At 43.2% G+C, this 21,010-nt stretch overlaps 1 protein-coding gene across 2 annotated transcripts in view; it reads right to left on the minus strand.

Moving 5' to 3' along the window:
- CNNM1 (cyclin and CBS domain divalent metal cation transport mediator 1) overlaps window positions 1-21,010 on the minus strand; it is a 52,389-nt gene that overhangs the window by 19,470 nt on the left and 11,909 nt on the right. For both annotated transcript variants that reach the window (XM_014532721.1, XM_014532720.1), the window contains exons 2-6: window positions 10,541-10,684; window positions 8,493-8,633; window positions 4,370-4,539; window positions 2,583-2,682; window positions 2,114-2,161 (exon numbers count right to left, since the gene is read on the minus strand). In XM_014532721.1, coding sequence (XP_014388207.1) covers window positions 2,114-2,161; window positions 2,583-2,682; window positions 4,370-4,539; window positions 8,493-8,633; window positions 10,541-10,684 — 603 coding nt within the window. The remainder of the gene's footprint in view (window positions 1-2,113; window positions 2,162-2,582; window positions 2,683-4,369; window positions 4,540-8,492; window positions 8,634-10,540; window positions 10,685-21,010) is intronic.

The raw sequence follows: 21,010 nt of genomic DNA on the forward strand, positions 1-21,010 counted from the left end.
GTCATTAGTCTTGGACTGACTTGTTTGGTGTGTGCAACAGGAAATACTTAGCTTTCAGAGAACAAGAAAAATAGGTCTATTTGTGTTACGCTTATTAATTTGTGCAGTTATTCAGTGTCTGGTAAGTTAATGTTCAAAAAAATATTAATTTTTATTAAAATGTTCTATATTTTATGTTAACGATCATTCATTTATTTCAGCCCTTTGTATTCAGCATGTCTCTATCGAAATAAACCTACGTTTCTATGGAAATTGAAGCTTTTGTTTTTTTGTGGCCCACGTAAACTTAAACCTTGTTTATTTGGCCCGTGTGAGCCTTTGAGTTTGACATGCTTGGTGTGGCTAGTCTTTGGAGTTATTTCACAATTCACTCCACTAAGTGGAGAGGGTTTGGGGGAAGGATGGAAAATGTCTCTATACCCCTTACAGACTAACTCGATTTTTTTCCTCCTGAAGATTTCTAAAGATGCTCAAAAGTGGGGAGAGGAAAAGAGTGTAATGCTTCCTTTTAGTTAACCAGTTCTGAAGGAGAGACCTGTGTTGCAAGTATACTCCCATCTCATTGATAAAATGGAAGGATTCTGATACAAAAAAACTAGAGACAGAAATGAAGGAAAGGAGAAAACCGGATAACATCTTCCTACTACTTTAAACTATATATACTTTTAAAATGTCATCTAAATTAGGTGGGCTGGGGAGTCGTAATTATCCCCTTCCCCCAGAGTTCCCACCTCTTTTGGTCTTCTGGAATAGCCAGAACAGGGCCAACAAGTCTAGGTAAGATTTAGAATCCCGGAAGTTGCTCTACATTGAGCAATGTGATGGGTGGACATCTCCTTTAGAGAACCAAGTCCGGTCCTGGAGCACATCCCTCACCCCCACAGAGTTCTCATTCTGAGTACTGAGAACCTTACTTGAGAGTTGTTGGCTTATATAAGTATACTAATGAACCAGGGTTTTTATTTTACAGATCTCCTTCAACTCATGTTGGGCCACCCCTTGGGTGTGGGTAGCTACTCTAATTTCATTTCAGCCCTATGCTGGGCTAGGATGTGAAATTATACCATAAATTTTTCCAATATTCCCACATAGAGATTGCATTCTGGAACATGATGGCTCTCCAATCTGTATTTCATTGTGTTGTGTGCAATAGTCAGGGCACCGGCATGCATCTATGTAAGTCACCAACATGCTGGGTGATTTGGAGCAAGTCACTTCTTTAGTTTCTCCACGTTAAAACGGTATCTATCTTTCATGTGCCAGGGATTGATATCCAGCGTTGGGACCCTCTGAGAAATCCAATATAAAACACTACGTAAAATGCTTTTTATGATAAGAGAAAACACTCCACTTGGCATTAAAATAGCCACTTTAAACAGTAACAGCTGAAAGCAATGCAAAAGTCAGACCAGTGAGTAAAAATAAATTCTAGAGAAATCATTCTTTCAGCATCACACTTACATCACAATAAATGCCATGCCTTCTAAACACAAGCACAACAATTCTATTTAGGAAACAGCAAGTAGGTAAAGCATAGAAGGGGCAGAGCAAACCAGCCAGCAGCCCCGTGCCAGCCCCCACCACCATCAGCATGCACGGCCAGCTGGCAGACACCTCTCCTCCAGCTGAGATGTGGTGAAGGAGGAAAGAGAAGCAGATAAGCAACATATCGCACCAGCCTGGGACTTGTATCCCAAGATCTTGCAGTCACTTCCTACTGACCCCACAGACACAAGAACGGCATATTAAGTTTTCAAGTAAAGGCCAGTGGGTGAGTTATCACCGCAGAGAAGGAAAGGCCGAACCTCCACCAGAGCACACAAATGTGTGACAATAAATGGCGCCTCCCCTCACAACCTCCCTCCCTGCCGTTCATCACTGTACATGAGCAGAGCAGCAGCAGAAAACATTCCAGACACAGAAACGAAGCCCCTGTGGTCTGCGAGTACCTGGCAAGAAGCAGTGTTCCTGGCAGAGCATTACAGAGAGGCTGCCAGCATTTGTGTGAGCCCCAGCCCCAGCCCAGGCTCAGAGTGCTGGGTCCGGGTCCCCAGAGGGGGCTGAGGCAGGACTACGATGGGGAGCATGAGGGAGGGGTTTGAGAAATACATACGAAAGGCAGAGGATCCAGCCAGGCTTCCCGCCTTCCGCACATCATTATCTGAGGACAGAAAGATGCAACGTGTTTCAGAGGCAATTCAGAAAGTACACCTTCTTATCGAGGGTCTCCCTCTCCCACCCCACCCCCAGCATCAATGAACCTGGAAAAACAACAACACAACACACCAGACAATCAAATGGAAGTGTAAAAAGAAAAATAAACTTGTCTTTTCACACTAAAAAAACCCCCACTATCCATCCCTAACATTTGATAACATTACTGTCTACCATGTACTTCCACGAACAAACTCTCTGAACGAAAAATGAGTCTTATTCCCACTTCATGGAGGAGGACACTAAAGCCCAGGAAGTTACTGGGCTTGCCCAGGGTTCCTAATAGGAGCAAAGACTTGAACCCAGCTGCTTTTTTCTACAATATCCCACTGCTTCCCCAATACGCTATGGCTTGGGAACTGGAATACCTGAGCAAGAAGTGGTCATGATGGCTGGGACACCATAGTAGGTGAAGGCTCCATTCTCGAAGCGAAGGCCTTCCTTACCAACCTCCACCTCCACTTTCCCCTGGAGAAAGAAGGCAGTGTGCTAAGGGTGTGTGCACACACTTCCAGTTCGATTATTGACCACAACCCTAAGCTTCTGTCTGGATAACAAGCAGACTTAAGAGCTGATCACAGGGAAATGTGAATCCTGTCCAGATTTACGTGTCAGAAATAGCACTGCCAGCTTCAGTAGCCCTTTGCAATGAATTAATTGCCTAATTTATAAAGCTGCATCCAGTCACAAATAACCCCGAGCTCTCCTTGCATACTGCAATGGCCTCCCATGATGCAGGCCCAAGCATCAGTTGGCCCAGGGCCCTATGAACGGACTCACTGGCTTGTTCTGAGATGAGACCATCTCTAAATCTGGTTGAAATAAAATCTAATCCTGATTCTGTGTGAAGCTTGTTTAACCCATCACCACTAGTGACGACAGCTTATGTGTAGCATACGGTGTGTGTCTATGGGGCTGACATTGTGTTATGTGCTCGGCATGGTTTCTCATTCAATCGGTCCCACAACCCTATGAGGCCCCTCCTGCCTTCACCTCCAGTTTATAGATGAGTAAATTTTGAGGCTCAGAAAGGTTAAATCACTTAGGTCAAGGTTAGTTAGGAAACGGCAATATTGGAATTTTAAAGCCAGATCTTTCCAATATCTGAATTTACACTCTTGCCACTATATTTTACTTCCTCCAGCTTTGATTTAAAACAGTTACGTTTATATGAAGCATAAAACAGTAAATTGTATGGGTCATTATGTTATTTTTAAAAAAGTGACAGAACCCTTCCTGATTTCCAGCAGTGAAGAATGTGACCCCATTTTGGAGAAGGTCATTTTATTGAGGTTATCTGGAAGAATGGGCATGCGGCACACTACCGTGTCAGAGCAGACGGAGTGCAGGTGGACAGACAAAATAGAGCCCACTTGTAAGTTACTGTAAGTTTAATTAAGATTTTAAGCCAGTCACTGTATTTAGGGTTCAGAAGATATTGTTGGGAAGAGATGGAGGAGTGACAGAGCTAATGGTGGAGCCAGGCCAGGGCGCCAGCAGGATCCAGTGCCGGAACCACGCCCAGCACGCATTTACAGGCCTATCCGGGCACCAGGGCAGAGGTGAGGACCGGGAAGATGCTGCACCGCTCTCACTCGGTCATTAGTTTCCTTCCGTATCCTCTTAAGGAGGAAGCATCAAGGGACTGCAGAGACTGAGAAGTTTCCAAGAGAGTGGACGTGTTCTGTGCGCCTCCAGGTGGAAGTCAGAGATGATGAGATTTCAGATTGACAGAGGGAAAAGCTTTAAATAAGAAGCGTCTGAAGTTTGAGAGAAGGCACAGGACAGGTCCACTTCTGGGCATGTCCAAGCAGAGACAGGAAGGGGTCAGGGATTCTGTGGGACAGCAGTTTTGAAAGTTCAGTCACAGAACCCCTCTGCTGGAGGGGTACCTGCCGCACCCCACCACGAACATCCTTGAGTGGTCAGACTAAACGCCATCAAGATCCCCCCCCCAACCCCCCACTCGTAGGACACCAACCAGTCAAACTTGGCCCCTTCTGTGGGTCACTGACAAACACCCACCCCACCTGGCCTTGCTCCCAGGGCAGCCAGCTGAGTCTTGGGACCCGGCAGTGGGGAGGCATGGCCATTCCTCTCCAGCCTAGGGAGGCCCTTGTCGTGTCCTCAGAGGGACTCGAATGTTCCCACGCACCTGGAGCAGCAGCACAAAGTAGTCCACGGGGCGGCTGCGCTGGTAGAGGTAGTGTTCCGGGGCTTTCTTGTTCTTGTCATCAAACTTCAGCTCCTGGATCACGTGGGGATGTTTCAGGAGCCGGAGTAGGATCTTCTCCGAAAGGTACAGAGACTTAAAGGGCTCCACTTCTAGGGGAGAGTGGGAGGCAGGAAGAATCGGCAGGTGGGAGGAGTCAGGGTGGGCACAACCAGGCCACGTGTCTAGAGCCACCTCCATTCGTGCTCCAGGCATGAGGCTGGAAGGGCTCTTGTGACTCAGGTGAGTGTGTGTGTGTGTGTGGAAGGGCTCTTGTGACTCAGGTGAGTGTGTGTGTGTGTGTGTGTGTGTGTGTGTGTGTGTGTGTGTGTGAGGGTTTAAACCCATGTGTGTCTCAGGCCTTCCCCTGCTCCCTGGGGATGTGTGTCCCTGTATTGGCACCTCAGGAGAAACAAGTCACCATTTTAGAAATGTCAATTTTGTTATTAATTTTCTACTTGACTTTATTTAAAGTTGCATGTGAATTTAAAAAAGAAGGCACTTTTGCCCCACCAGCATGGCTCAGTGGTTGAGTGTTGACCCACGCACGAGGCGGTCGCTGGTTTGACTCCTGGTTAGGGCACATGCCAGGTTTGTGGGCTCAGTCCCTGGTAGGGGACATGCAGGGGGCAGTCAGTCAATGTTTTTCTGTCATCGATGTTTTTGTCTCTCTCTCCCTCTCCTTTCCTCTCTCTCTAAAAAATCAATACAAATAAAAAAAAAAGAAGGCAATTTTGCTATTTGTGACAACATGGATGAACCTGGAGGATACTATGCTAAGTGAGATAAGCCAGACACAGAAGGACAAACATTGCATGATATCACTTATATGACGAATTTAAAATAGTCAAACTCATAGAAGCAGAGGACAAAAAGGTGATTGCCTGGGGTGGTGGGAGGGTGAGGGAAGGGTGGGATTAGTCAAAGTTTCAGTTATGCCAGAAGAATAAACCTTAGAGATCTACCACACAGCACAGTGCCCACAGTTAACAATACTGTATTGTATACTTAAAAGTTTACTCAGAGGTTAGATCTTATATTAACAGAGAAAAATAACAATAGAGTGGGAGGAAAACTTTTGGAGGAGATGGACATAGTTATGGCATAGATTGTGGTGATAGTTTCACTTATTTCCAAACACATCAAATTGTATACATTAAATATGTACCGTTTTGTGTGTGTCACTTATACCTCAATAAAGTGGTTAAAAAAACAGAGTTGGGCATGGCTAAGTAAGCATGTAAACAGCAAAACTTTCACTGTAATGATCAAGTGAAATACAGAGAATTTAATCTGACTTATTTGTGACATATCTGTTGAAAGAAATGAAATTCCAAGCTAATAGAAATGGTAATTATTTAAGTGATATGTTCTCAATAATGTGTAGCATCCTTGCATCAAATTTATAAGTTAACAGATATTATATTATATCATACTGTAACATTAAAAGATACAGCTGCTTTACTCTAGGAAATCAGTCAGTAGTTAAAAGAAATCTGTATTCAGAACTAGATAACATGTTGAAAACTCTACTTTTAAGAATTGCAACATAAAGTTTTCTACTTTTTTTTAACACCTGGAATAGTACTAGTACTCATCATATAGTCAATAATCATATGCTGGATCAATTAAATATTGCACTTTGTAAAGGGTGTGCATTTGAGGTCTGCACATTAATTAGGCCTGTGTGAGAAGGTCAGAGGGTTCAAAGACAAACTTTACCTTCTTCACAAGTTTATCTTTGGATCCTCTTACTTTTTTTTTCTTTCTAAAGATCCCAAGATTCACAATCCACTTCCATATTTTAAGAACTCGTATCTCTATATGATCTCTGGAGGGTACTGGACCCCAGGGCCTTTTTGCTGGATAGGACAATGCCTTTCCCTCCCCCCACAGATCGTTTGGGGCACCCCAAATCCAACAGGATGCAGGTCGGCCTCTGTCTCCCACCAAGAAGCAAGTGGAGGAAGGGAAAAGTGTAGCAGTGGTTTCTTTAGCTTTTTTTCTTGAGTAGAAGATCAACAAGCAGAGTTGGGTTGTATTCATTCCCTCCCTAGAAGATCAGGCGGGGACTGGCACTGACAGTATGTGGCATCCTGTCACCCTTGCCTGAGGCAAATCTCCTCTCCTGGAACAGTGGTTCTCAGTCTTACACTGGAATTAGGTCACAAAGTATTAAAAATGATTGGTGCATGGGTCCTGCCCTCCAGATTCTGCCTGGGGTGGAGACACGGTGGGCAGAGTCATACCTGTGGCCATGAAGCGGTGTGTGGCCAGCAGAAGCTGTGGGGAGACCTTCACTCTCATCTCCGAGTCAGAAAGCTTAAACAAGGAGAAGTCATGTCGCTTCCTCTCCCGGTGCGGGACCCTCTGCTTTTTCCGATTGTCGGCTGCGGGGATCACAGGGGACAGAATGCAGCAACTCAGAATCACTGTTGGTTTTTGGAGGTTTTCCCAGAGTTATGGGGGACAGGCAGGTCCTCTGAGACCACCTGAATTTCTGCAGTGTCAACTGTAGATGACATTACCTCTCCGAGGGAGTGAAAGGATGTTGATCAATAGGGACAGAAGGTGAGAGGTGCTGTAATTGTCTCAGTGTTATCTACACTTAGGTGGTGCACGGTGGAAAAGGGGAAAGGGTGGCCTGGGACTCCCAAGGTCAGGGTTCTCGAGCTGGTCCCCTATTTATGAGCTGTGCAACCATCAGAATGTTTGTTTGTTTTAATCTATACAACGAGGTTAATAATTAATAACTCTTCTACTCATCTCTTGAGTTATTATGAGACTTGAACCAAAAGCTACCTGTGAAGTACTTACAAAAAGGCATTCAAACATCAGGGACTTGCATTCTCAGCATCTAGGGATTTGGGAGTCCCAGAGGGTTTGTGCCTCTGCCCCTCTTCTGTCCCCAGAGCTGGGCTCACCTGGTCTCTTCCTGATTTTAACCATGCTCTGAGCAGAACTGGAGGCATGCCACCTCCTTTTCCCACTCACAATTCTCCTGCTTCAACCTTGACCCCTCTGCGGGGAGAGAATTGGGGAGGAAAAGGGATTGCTGTCCCATGAGCTGAAATTCGGAGGAAACACTTCCTGGTTTAGGGATTCCCATGGATTTAGATAACACTCCCATTCTAGAGACAACTTTGTAACATTTGCAAGGAAAGCTTTGATAAGACTGGGTAACCAAAAGCAGTCACTATCTGCATGGAGGAGTCCATATCGTTCCTGTGGGAGAGTGGGTAGGAAGGTGAGGAGACCAGAAAGGAGGGAGCAGGGTCAGAAGCAGGGACAGGAGCCAGGGGTGGGGAAGGGAGAAGAAACCAGAACTAGATAACATGTTGAAAACTCTACTTTTAAGAATTGCAACATAAAGTTTTCTACTTTTTTTTAACACCTGGAATAGTACTAGTACTCATCATATAGTCAATAATCATATGCTGGATCAATTAAATATTGCACTTTGTAAAGGGTGTGCATTTGAGGTCTGCACATTAATTAGGCCTGTGTGAGAAGGTCAGAGGGTTCAAAGACAAACTTTACCTTCTTCACAAGTTTATCTTTGGATCCTCTTACTTTTTTTTTCTTTCTAAAGATCCCAAGATTCACAATCCACTTCCATATTTTAAGAACTCGTATCTCTATATGATCTCTGGAGGGTACTGGACCCCAGGGCCTTTTTGCTGGATAGGACAATGCCTTTCCCTCCCCCCACAGATCGTTTGGGGCACCCCAAATCCAACAGGATGCAGGTCGGCCTCTGTCTCCCACCAAGAAGCAAGTGGAGGAAGGGAAAAGTGTAGCAGTGGTTTCTTTAGCTTTTTTTCTTGAGTAGAAGATCAACAAGCAGAGTTGGGATGTATTCATTCCCTCCCTAGAAGATCAGGCGGGGACTGGCACTGACAGTATGTGGCATCCTGTCACCCTTGCCTGAGGCAATCTCCTCTCCTGGAACAGTGGTTCTCAGTCTTACACTGGAATTAGGTCACGAAGTATTAAAAATGATTGGTGCATGGGCCCCGCCCTCCAGATTCTGCCTGGGATGGAGACACGGTGGGCAGGGTCATACCTGTGGCCATGAAGCGGTGTGTGGCCAGCAGAAGCTGTGGGGAGACCTTCACTCGCATCTCCGAGTCAGAAAGCTTAAACAAGGAGAAGTCATGTCGCTTCCTCTCCCGGTGCGGGACCCTCTGCTTTTTCCGATTGTCGGCTGCGGGGATCACAGGGGACAGAATGCAGCAACTCAGAATCACTGTTGGTTTTTGGAGGTTTTCCCAGAGTTATGGGGGACAGGCAGGTCCTCTGAGACCACCTGAATTTCTGCAGTGTCAACTGTAGATGACATTACCTCTCCGAGGGAGTGAAAGGATGTTGATCAGGGACAGGTGAGAGGTGGTGTAATTGTCTCAGTGTTATCTACATTTAGGTGGTGCACGGTGGAAAAGGGGAAAGGGTGGCCTGGGACTCCCAAGGTCAGGGTTCTTGAGCTGGTCCCCTATTTATGAGCTGTGCAACCATCAGAATGTTTGTTTGTTTTAATCTATACAACGAGGTTAATAATTAATAACTTTTCTACTCATCTCGTGAGTTATTATGAGACTTGAACCAAAAGCTACCTGTGAAGTACTTACAAAAAGGCATTCAAACATCAGGGACTTGCATTCTCAGCATCTAGGGATTTGGGAGTCCCAGAGGGTTTGTGCCTCTGCCCCTCTTCTGTCCCCAGAGCTGGGCTCACCTGGTCTCTTCCTGATTTTAACCATGCTCTGAGCAGAACTGGAGGCATGCCACCTCCTTTTCCCACTCACAATTCTCCTGCTTCAACCTTGACCCCTCTGCGGGGAGAGAATTGGGGAGGAAAAGGGATTGCTGTCCCATGAGCTGAAATTCGGAGGAAACACTTCCTGGTTTAGGGATTCCCATGGATTTAGATAACACTCCCATTCTAGAGACAACTTTGTAACATTTGCAAGGAAAGCTTTGATAAGACTGGGTAACCAAAAGCAGTCACTATCTGCATGGAGGAGTCCATATCGTTCCTGTGGGAGAGTGGGTAGGAAGGTGAGGAGACCAGAAAGGAGGGAGCAGGGTCAGAAGCAGGGACAGGAGCCAGGGGTGGGGAAGGGAGAAGAAACCAGCTGGAAGGGCTGAAAAAAACATAAGGGAGAAGAGCAGTGTGTAAGAAGGGATGTTGAAGGTTTGGCTTGGGTTTCGGTATGAAATCTCAGGTCAGTCTCCACTGCGCACGAAGTTTTGGTGTAAGTAGATTGTTGAGTGGAATCCCAGGGTGTGTTGGGGTCTGTATCTGGGTGGTTAAAGAGACAAAACAGGAACAACACAGGACAGAATCAAGGGCAGAGTGGCCACCTCAGGTATACTTTGTTTCCTTTAGTTCCTTTTTCATCCAAAGGCCAGGAGGTCTCCTTTTCATAGTCTTCGTTCCTGAAGGTTCTGTCCTGATAAACATTTAGCTAGCACAGCTATTTTCAACCAGTGCACTGCAAGAATTTTTAAAACATGCAATGCCTGACTACTTAGTCAGGGACACTGACCTCTTTTCCCTTAGATTATACTGTAAAATTAAAAAATGACAATAGCCAATACAACAATAGTTGTCTGGTGTGTCTCCTTTTCATAGTCTTCGTTCCTGAAGGTTCTGTACTGATAAACATTTAGCTAGCACAGCAATTTTCAACCAGTGCGCTGCAAGTATTTTTAAAACATGCAATGCCTGACTACTTAGTCAGAGACACTGACCTCTTAGATTATACTGTAAAATTAAAAAATGACAATAGCCAATACAAAAATAGTTGTCTGGTGTGAATGAATCAAAATTATAGCTATTTTTTTTTTGTCAACTCGGCCCAAAATATAATTAGTTTATGTGTGCCACGAGATAAAAAAGGGTGAAAATCTTTGAGCTAGCATGTTCTCAGGGACCCAGGTAATTCAAGCCAGAGTACCCTGCCATGCCTGCACCTGGCATTAGGGAGCTGACACACAGAATGCATGGGCTTGATATACACTCTTTCACACTGTCTATCACACTAAGCCAGCTCTGAGAGTCACAGAGGAAAAGCAGATGACCTTGGACAACAGCCAACGCCATGCACTTACTGTAGAGGTCAGTTTCGTCCAGGATCTCTGACTTGATGATCTCCTCTATGATGTCCTCCAGTGTGACAATGCCCATCACCTCATAGAAGGGGTCCCCTTCTCCCTCATTATTCACCCGCTGGACAATGGCCAGGTGAGATTTTCCTAGAGAACAAATGAAATCACAGTTAAGCATCTGGGATGTTTTCAGAGACCCTTCCTTAGGGAGAAAATTATACGATGTTGCTTTCTGACTGATCTCAGGACTGACCCACCCCAGGACCTCCTTAAAGTTTGTATACAAGCCTATATAAATGGAAACTATACTTTTACATCTGTTTCTTTTTAGGAAAGTTACCTAATATAAGGGGTTGGCAAAAGTAGGTTTACAGTTTCTCATATGGAAAAAGACATGCAGGGTATGATGATTACAAAACGTTGCTTTCTGACTAATCTCAGGACTGACCCATCCCAGGACCTCCTTAAAATACGAAGTTTGTATACAAGCCTATATAAAAACAAACTATACTTTTACATCTCTGTTTCTTTTTTAGGAAAGTTACCTAATATAAGGGGTTGGCAAAAGTAGGTTTACAGTTTCTCATATGGAAAAAGACATGCAGGGTATGATGATTACAATAGCTTTATTAACTCAGTGTTTTGCGCACTCACAAGTATAAACCTACTTCTGTCCACCCTGTACACAAAGTCAGTTAAATTTTTCTCCTTTTAACTTTCACATATTAGCAAGCACAGTCGACCTTTGGACAATTTGGGGGTTAGGGGCACTGATGCCTGCACGGTTGAAAATCCACGAGTAAATTTTGACTCTACAGTCAGCCCTTTGCACCGTGGATTCAACCAACTGCTGACTGAAACAGGACTGGGAATGGGAAAATACTGTTTTTGAGCTGGAGTGGGTTGAATCTGCAGATGCAAAAACCATGGATACGAAGGGCCAAATATATTTACTGAAAAACATCTGCATGTAAGTGGACCCACGAAGTTCAAACCGATGTTATTCAGGGGTTAACTGTACTAGTATATCTAAGCTAAAGAAGGATGAATAGAGCTATTGAAAGACCAAGAACTTGGAGTCAAAGAATTAGGTTAGAAGCCTTTTCCTCTTCCAACTTCCCCCATCCCATACCCCTTAACTATCCCAGTTACCATTTGTGCAACTGATCCTCATCTAATTATTTGACCTCTCCGAGTCCTGATCTTCTCATCTAGAATCAGGGGGAAATACCAGTATGGTGATTTTAAAACATGCCTCCAAATTCTTTGATAGGCTTCCCATCAAGAAGTGTGGTCTCTATCCCCTTCCCTTGAGTCTGAGCAGGTTGTGACGCTTTAACAAGTAGAGAACAGGGAAGTGTTTGCTATGAGACTGCTGGGGCTAAGTCATAAAGGTCATGCGGTTTCTGCTGCAGAAACACTCTAAGTGAGAAGTATGATGACTACCATGGTGTAGAAACCACATGTTCCAGCTGAGCCTGGCCTTCCAGCCATCCCATCAAGGTGCCAGCCAGATTTTAGCAAAGAAGCCACCATGGCAGGGGATCTGTGATCTTAGTTGATTCAGCTCTGCTTTCAAGTCATCTCCAGCTGCTGGCTTAGACATTGCAAAGCTGAGGTAAGCAATTCCCACTGTACCTTGTCCAAATGCCTGATTCACAGAATAAAATGTACCCATAAGGCATTTTGAAGCTCAAATGACCTAGTGGGTATGTGAAAGCACTCTGTAAATTGTAATGTGTCACAGGCAGTTCATTTTTATTGTCCAACAACTGAATAATAATAGTTAACATTTATTGAGCTCTATCTACATACCAGGCATTGTTCAGAGAACTTTCTAGATATTGATTCATTTGATCCTCATAACAACCCTCAAGATGAATACTATCATTATCCCCATTTTACAGAGGAAAGAACTGAGGCACAGAATGGTTATGTAAGATGCCTAACGTTACACAGTCACTCATAAATGGCAGAGCTGGATTGCAAATCCAGGTAATTGGGTTCAATCCTAACCTAGGGAATGAGTCTTACCTACAGTCTTCCTTCACCTTGGTTTGTTTTCATCTGCTGATTCATGCTTTATCAGTGTTACTTTTTATAAGCTTATGCTTGGTCATTGCTATCAGATAAGAGGAGTAGTCAGCTTGCTGGACGCATAATTAACCACTACAATTTAAATACATGAACTTCTGTGTCAAATACTTCTAATCACACGAAAGCTACCTATTGGAATTTTTAATGGAAAATATGGCATTTCTTTCAATAATGGTTTATAATTTCTTCTCCACATTTAACCCATCCTTTGACTTACTCCCAAACTGATCTGATCATGCCCCCGCCCTGCTCAAAACGCCCCCATGGCTCCCTAGTGTGCAGAGCATCAAAGCTAGACTCATGAGTTGGGTATAATCAAGAGTGTAAAATGCGGCTCTTCCCTATCTTCCTATAAATTCCTAATTATTCTATATTCTAGGTTACCTCTACTTCCTCAACGTCCTCCATCTCCACTTTCGAAGTCTTCACGCACAGTTTCCTTCTCCCATTCCAGCTCCACTGGTCCTTCAAGTTTCAGCTCACATGCCAGCTCCTCAAGAAAGCTCTCCCGGATCTTCCCCATTCTGAATCTGAACCAACCTCTCCTTGCCCGTGTTTCTAAGCCCCTGATAACTCTGTTAGAGCATTTGTCATACAAGTTGCTCCTTCTTATTACTAGCAATGTGTGTGACCTCTACTGGACTGTTTATCTTCCTCAGATCATCAGCTCCTTCAGGACATTAGACTTAGATAGGTTACCTCCCATATAACAGGCAGCCAGCAAATTTCTGATGACCTGAGCTAAGATGGAATAAAAATCCATAGTGGACATAATATATGATGTTAAGACCAGACACTAAAACCTTTACTTTTTGATAAAATATAATGTGTTTAAATTAAAATTTAAATTCTGACTCAGTGGTTCTAAAATTATCCTTCTTTGAAACAACTATCCTATCCAACTGGACTGAAGGGTTTTGTAGTTTAACTTAGGGTATACTGATTATTAGAAAAAACTTAAAGTTTTTTCACCCCAACACAGTGTTCTTACACGTATGGCAGCTGTTCACACTTTTCTGCTAACATGTACTAGCAGATGACAAAAAAATAACTACTATAATGGAAAGACTTGAAAAAGTGATTTCTTAAGATTACTTTCTATAATTGGATAACTTTTTATTGTGGAGCCCAAAATATATATATAACACAGCCATACTTCCTACCACTAAGAGATCAATTCATATGATGGGATTAAATAAAATAACATTTTATGATGTTTCACACAAAATACCATATATTCCATGTGAAAAATCTCCCATTGGTCTATACTTTAGAAGATAAATTTGAGGATACACTATATGATTACCAGGGAATAGAGAGTTTAAATCCTAATTATGTAATATCAAGACAATGTACTTATATAATCTATTTAGAAACATTATATAATCCATAATCAGCCTTCACGATTCCCTCAAGTGCCTGTAGAGATCTACAAACACATGAAGAAGTCATTCTTTCTTGGGTACAGACTGGAACAGGAATCAGCAATCACATAACCCTGTTCTGAGCTGACATTCACAGGGACAAGGAAACCAGATGTTCCCATGACACCCGTTCCTGAGGTCCCTCCTTTCTCAAAAAGGTTGGCCTTTGAGAGACTTGTCTTCCTGTACCCCTCCTCTTCCTCGGCTCCAGAAGTGATGGGGATGGCCCAAAGTGAAGCCAGTCTTGAGACATGGATAAGTTAGTCACTCCCTCCTGCCACAGCACTTTGAACATACCTCTTTAACTGAAATTTATAAGTACATTAATAGATATTATTATTATAGTAGCAGCTACTATTTGCTATATACACTTTAGGGGCCAGGCACAGTACTAAGCATCATACCCACATTATTTCACCATGTTGCTGTTCTCTACTTATGCATGATCCCCCCCCCCCACTATGAGGCAACAGCTATGTTCTACTTATCTCTGTTTTCCCAGAATCTAGGATAGCACCTGGCATAGAGAGAGGACTCCATAAATAATGGATGATAACTGGATATCTACATGCAAAAGAATAAAGTTGGATGCCTATGCCATACTACACACAGACATTAATTTGAAATGGACCAAATGCCTAAATGTAAGAGTGAAAACTATAAAACTCTTAGAGAAAAACATAGGAGTCAATCTTTGTGACCTTGGAGTAGGAAATGGTTTTTTAGATAAGACACCAAAAGTGTAAGTAACCAAAGGAAAAAATATGTATAAACAGGACTTCATCAAAATTAAAAAGGGGCACCATCAAAAGAAAGTGAAAGACAACTTATAGAATGGGAGAAAATATTTGCAAATCATATATTTGATAGGGAGCTTGTATCCAGAATATGCTAAAGAAAATTTACAACTAATAAAAATACAACTCAATAAAAAAGTGAGTAAAGGATGCAAATAAAGATTTATCCAAGAAGATATACAACTGGCCAATAAGCAACAAATATTGATGAGGATGTGGCTTAAATTTTGACTATTCCCCTCCTCCGCCCTTCTAAGGGAACCATGCTCTTTCTGGTTGAGCTGTCCCTGTGTAAACTAGCAGAATTTTTCAAGTGCCGTCTCACAACTATTAGTTCATTAACTTCAGTTTCCTTCCAACTTACTAGAAAAGCAGGATGCCTGGTAATTAATTTAGGCTAAAAATGATGAAATCATTAAAATTTATACAGAACTTCACAATTTGTCAAGCATCTCTCGAGAACTTAGTTAGAAATGCAAATTCTCAGGCCCCACCCCAGACCTAGTAAATCAGAATCTCTGAGGGTTCCGTCCATTAATAAGCTTTACAGCTGGTTCTGATGCAGGCTAAAGTTTGAAAACCACTGGTTTATGGGGAGGTTCTGTGGTACTCTGGTTAGGTGTCAGATGACCTATTAATGAGGAAGAGAAACAAGCACTGAGCTGTCTAGTTAAATCCTGGTCCTTTTGGTAACCTTGGTGTAAGTCACAAGATGCTAAGTACTCCTGAAAAGACAGAAAAGAACCTCCTCAGAGAGTAGCTGCAGGGCAAGCTGATGAATGCTCTCTCATATGATGTGGTGGTTAAGGTATTTTGTTGACATGGGAAAGAGAATGGTGGTTGACTGTTTAATACTGAGCTTGGAAAGGGGTTTCTTGTAGTTTTTGTGTCAATCTCCTTTAAGACAAGCTTGAGGTACTACACTATCTATTAGGCTCTTGCTGTGTCTGAGGTCAATAAAATTTCCTACTACTGAAAGTCAAACTAGTCTTTTCTGTTGCCCCAAGAATCCAAAGGGTGTTCTATCTCACCACCCAACCTACAGGTCAGATTTCTTAGAAGGGCGACTAGGTTTGTAGATGCTTTTAAAGCAGTGGTTTTCAACTGGGGCTGACTTTGTCCCCCAAGGATATTTGGCAATGTCTGGAGACAATTTGGGGTGGGGGATGCTACTGATATCTAGTGAGTGGAGGCCGGGGAAGCCTCATAACAAGGAATGTCAATAGTACTGAGGTTGGAAACCTTGCTTTAAAGAGACAGAAAGTTAGAGAGTGGCAGAAACATTACAACTGCATTTTGGTACTTAAATAAATATCTTCTGACATGTCTTTAATAAATATAGCCTCTAAATGGTTTAGGCACGTCCACAGAGAAGAGCTTCCAAGGACCCTATTAGTATACTTCTTATGCTTTGAACAAAAAAAAGCAAATAATTGATTTGCTTCCCCTCTCTTTCAAAAATAGCTACAGTACTTTGGTAAAGTAAAGTGTTCCCAAGATAAAATACAGAAGCTTGGAAGTAAACATATTGCTTAGAAATATAGAATTAAGGAAAGCAGAGACCATTTTATGGTTTTATGGTTTCTGCTTCACTTATGACCTTCACCTTGTAAAATACAGTGTTTTTTTTTTTTTTTTATTCTCCCTGGTGTCCCTGCAGCATCTTTTATTCATTTGGTAGAAAGTATTGAATGCCTATTCTTTTGTACCTTGGTCTTGGTGACCTTCTACCACTCAAAGTGTATTCCTTGGAGGAGCAGCATTGAATATCACCTGGGCCTCTGTTCAACATGCAGATTCTTGGGTCCACCCCTGACCTACAGAATCAGGATCTTGGGTGGTGAGGTGGGGCCCAGATAGCTGTTTTAATGATATCCCAAGTGATTCGTAGACACGCTAAAGTTTGAGAGGCACTGCGCTTGACACTTGCTACCAGAGGAACTGGTATCACCTGGGAGCTTGTGACGGATGCAGAAGTTCGGCCTCAGTCCCAGCATAGTCCAGGCATTGGGATGTTTAAAAATTCTTCTGGAGACGCCAGTGGGCAGTTGTAGTTAAGAACCTCCGCTCCAGCCTGGTGGGCCTGAGTGAGCGTTGACCTATGAAGCAGGAGGTCACGGTTCAATTCCCTGTCAGGGCACCTGCCTGAGTTGTGGGCTCAATCCCCAGTGTGGAGAGTGCTGCAGACAGACAACCAATGATTCTCTCTCATCATTTATGTTTCTATCTCTCTCTCCTCCCTTCCTCTCCGAAATCAATAAAACTATATTAAAAAAAGAACCTCTACTCCAGTCCTTGATCCTCTGTTCTTCTTTCCCCTCTCTGTTAATGATCCCAGCAGAGCCCATCACTTTAAGTATCACCATTACCTCTTTCCTGAGAACTAAATTGGTATCTTAATATCAGTGCCTATTTTGAACTCTCATCCTGTTTTAGACATTTTTGCCTGAGCTGTCCCCTGGTCTCATCAGAATCATTTATCCAAACAGGAACACATGATCTTCAAGCGCCATCATTCCAGCTCTTCCTCCCTCTTTGCTATAATAAGTGGCACCATCAACTTTCTAGTCACCCAGAGTCAAAACCTAGGAGTCATTTTTAACCTTCTTTTCATTTGCTCCTATTTAGAAGAAATCCTCACATTCTTCCAATTTGTATTTTCTTCATTCTTTCAACAGAACTTATTGAATGCCTACTATGTGCCAAGCACTTTTCTAGGTGCTAGAAATACAGCAATGAACACAATGGACAAAGTAATGTTCCTCTGCAGCTTGCATTCTAGTAAATGGGGGTGAGAGAGAACAAGCCAGATAAAATCTATTGCGCAGTGCTAAGAGGAAAAGCAAAGCAGGGAAGGGGGATGAGGGAGTGTGTGGGAGTGAGCTAGTAGGTGTTACAATTTTAGGTAGGGGAGGCCGGGGAAGAACTCCCTGAGAAGGTGATATTTGAATAAAGATCTGAAGGTGGTTAGGTAGGGAGCCCTGTGGATATCTGGGGGATATCTTGGCAGTAGAACAAAATGCAAAGGCCATGAGAGTTGGAATTGTAACTGATGTGCTTAAGGAATGGCAACCGGGTGATTGCAGAGTGTGGGAGAAGACAGCGGCTCCCACTCTGAGTGAAATAAAGCCATTATAGAGTTTTGTGCCTTTTTAAGTTTGTTTTTTGGCAAAATTGGTGACATGATCTGACTTATGTTTTAAAAGGATCACTCTAGCAATTATGTTAAGAATGGACACAAAGTGGGCAAAGGTGAAGCAGAGAGGCCTCACAGGAAATTCTGGCATACATCTAAGTGAGAGATGGTGGCGGCTTGGACTGGGATGGTGGCAGTGAGGTGGTGAGATGTAGACAGATTCTCTGCATATGCTGAAAGCAGAGCCTATGTGAGGGACTGACTGTGGGGAAAGAAAGAGAACTTTGGGCCTGAACAACTGCAAGAATGGAACTGCAATTTTCAGAGTTTGGGAATATTGTGTGAGAAGTAAGTTTGGCAAAGAGAGCAGAAGCTCAGTTTTGGACAGGCTTAAGGTTGAGATGCCTTTTAGACCTCCAAGTGGAGATATCACGTAGCAGTTGGACATACAAGTCTCAAGTTGGCAATATCTTTGGTAGAATGAATGAAATAACCAAGGGAGTGAGAATAGACAAAGAGATCCTCTTTTGAGTCCTGGAGAATTCCAACATTTAGAGGTCACAGAAATGCAACTTTAATGCAACAGATATTTGAGCATCTGATATAGAGAGGCCCTGCTCCAAGTGCTGGGGACATATCTATGAATATGATGTAGGAGGAATTAACAAAGCAGACTGAGAAGGAGCATCCACAAGGTAATGAAGTCTCAGATTTTTACCCTCTTCCAATTGTAAGTTTATGTAGTCCTTAATTTCTACTTCCTCACTACATCCTGACTGACTGTTCTGATATCCTAAGCAATCCTCCTTTTTTGTTTTTTTCCAGCTCTAGTCCATCCTAGTCATTTATGAGGTTATTCCCCATCTCAGTAACATCTTCCAGTTACCAGGGAGGACCATTTCTGAAGTCTTCTTGTTGCCATTAAAGGCCTCTGTGGTTTCTGGTATATATCTTGCTTTCTTTTCCACCACTCTATCAAAATGTACTGTGCTCATTTGCCATTCAAAAACTAACTGGTGTAAGGATACTTAGCTAATAAATGGTAGAGCCAATATCTGAATTCAGGGAATTAAATAGGACCCATCCTAGCTGGGGTTTGTGGAAAACTTCAAGGCATACTAACCAAAAATGGGTACTTTAACCCCAGGCCTCTCGGACTCAGAACTGGTCTTAGAGGCTGCCCCTGAGGCCAGTTTGTCTCTCTCCAGCTTCAACTACCCATAACCAGGATCCCCTGCTTAAAAATCACCACGATGACCCCAGAATCTGGTTAAGCTTTGGCTAATGGAGACATTCTCAGGCCATAAACCAACCTCAGAATGAGAAAGATACATTGAAAGGTAAACAGGGCTGGTCTTAGTTGTCCACAGAGTACTTAATTTTGGGACAGCCGAGGGGGTGTGGTCAAACTAGGCTGGTCCCTGCGAGAAGTAAGCCAGACAAAACCCACTTGAAGGTTCTCATTTACGTGAAGGCCACCTACAGCTTCTCCAGTGATCTCCATACTGTTTCTGATCTAACCCAAGCTGACCTGAGAGCACAGGTTAACATTCACCCCATTTTCCAGTGTTTGCCATAGTGGTGATTGCCAGTGTTCAGTGGGTGCATATATTCATCATACCTTTGCAAAATGGGGATTGTTATTACTGATCTGTGAACAAGAAAACTGAGACTCAGAAAAATAAAGTGACTTGCCCCAGGCCCAGAGTTAAGTAGCAAAACCAGGAAACACACCCAAGTCTGTCTGACTCCACAGCCTTGCTCTTCCCAACACACCTTGCAGACTCCACATTTCACGCCAAATCTCAGGTTTCCTATCTTGGATGTATTTAAAAGCAATGAAACTTATTTTGTAAAGGTCCTGAGCCTGGAGGAAAGTACTATACAGAGCAATTGCCCAGCACCTCACTAGTGAATTAGCGAGGGAGGTGGAGGGCTTTGAACGGGGAAGGGGAAAGGAGTCACAGTCCCACCTCTTCACCATACTTTTGTCTTCTGGTCCAACCCTTCCAGTATTTTGCCTGGCATTTCATTTTAGTGGATTGCTTTGAAGGCTTTCATTGATCTGATGTTTTTGTGTTTTGTTTTTTTATTTGCCTGGATGCCTGCGGAAGGGCAGAGTGATGGGTGAAGAAACCTAATGCTAACTGATGACAGGATAAAAGAAATGTAAGGATATTGCCAGAACTCAATTTAGGTTCCTGGGCCCTATCCAAAGTAAACAGCTCTCAGTTTTGTTTATTCTATACAGTGACTTTTACATGGGCTGGATCAGCACTGGCTATACAAAATGTCTAACTAGATACTATTCATGTAACTAGACCAGTGAGGTAAGAAGCAAATGGTGGAGTGTCCTGAGGGCTCTACAGGCATTATCTTTAGCCTTTGCAGTAAACTTAAAATGTAGTACCTTTATTCTCATTTTAGGAAGAAGGAAGATAAGCCTCATTCGAAGTGGTACAGGAACCTGCCCCAATCATACAGCTAGTAAAAGGAGGAGCTGGGATCTGAGCCCAGGTGTCTACATCTCTCTGTGGCTCCACTGTCAGAGGTGGCAAGTCACAGATGTGGCTTCTGGTTCTGCCTCAGTCACTAACATTGAGCAGGACACTTGTGTCTCCAGATCCCAGGTGCCTCATATACAAAAAAGGGATAAATTCTACTGACTTCACATGCATGGTTAGCAAATGAGCTACTGTTTTGGAAAGATCTTTGCCAGTGTAAAGGCTTTGCAACTCAAGAGCTTATCATGGCTATTTTTATTAGTCTTTTCTGTGCCTTCGTTTTCTCCACCTTAAAATGAAAGGATGGGACCAGATGTTCCCCAAGGTGCCTTTTCTGGTTCTATAATACTATCTATCTACACTAATAAAAGAGAAACATGGTAATTAGCGTACGACCGCTACCCTTCCCATTGGCTAATCAGCATATCCTTATGCAAATTAACTGTCAGCCAAGATGGCGGCCGGCAGCCATGCACTGAAGCGAGCAGGGAGGCTTGCTTGCTCCAGTGACAGCG

Source organism: Myotis brandtii, unplaced genomic scaffold (assembly GCF_000412655.1).
Source record: "Myotis brandtii unplaced genomic scaffold, ASM41265v1 scaffold902, whole genome shotgun sequence".
Taxonomy (NCBI): Eukaryota; Metazoa; Chordata; class Mammalia; order Chiroptera; family Vespertilionidae; genus Myotis; species Myotis brandtii.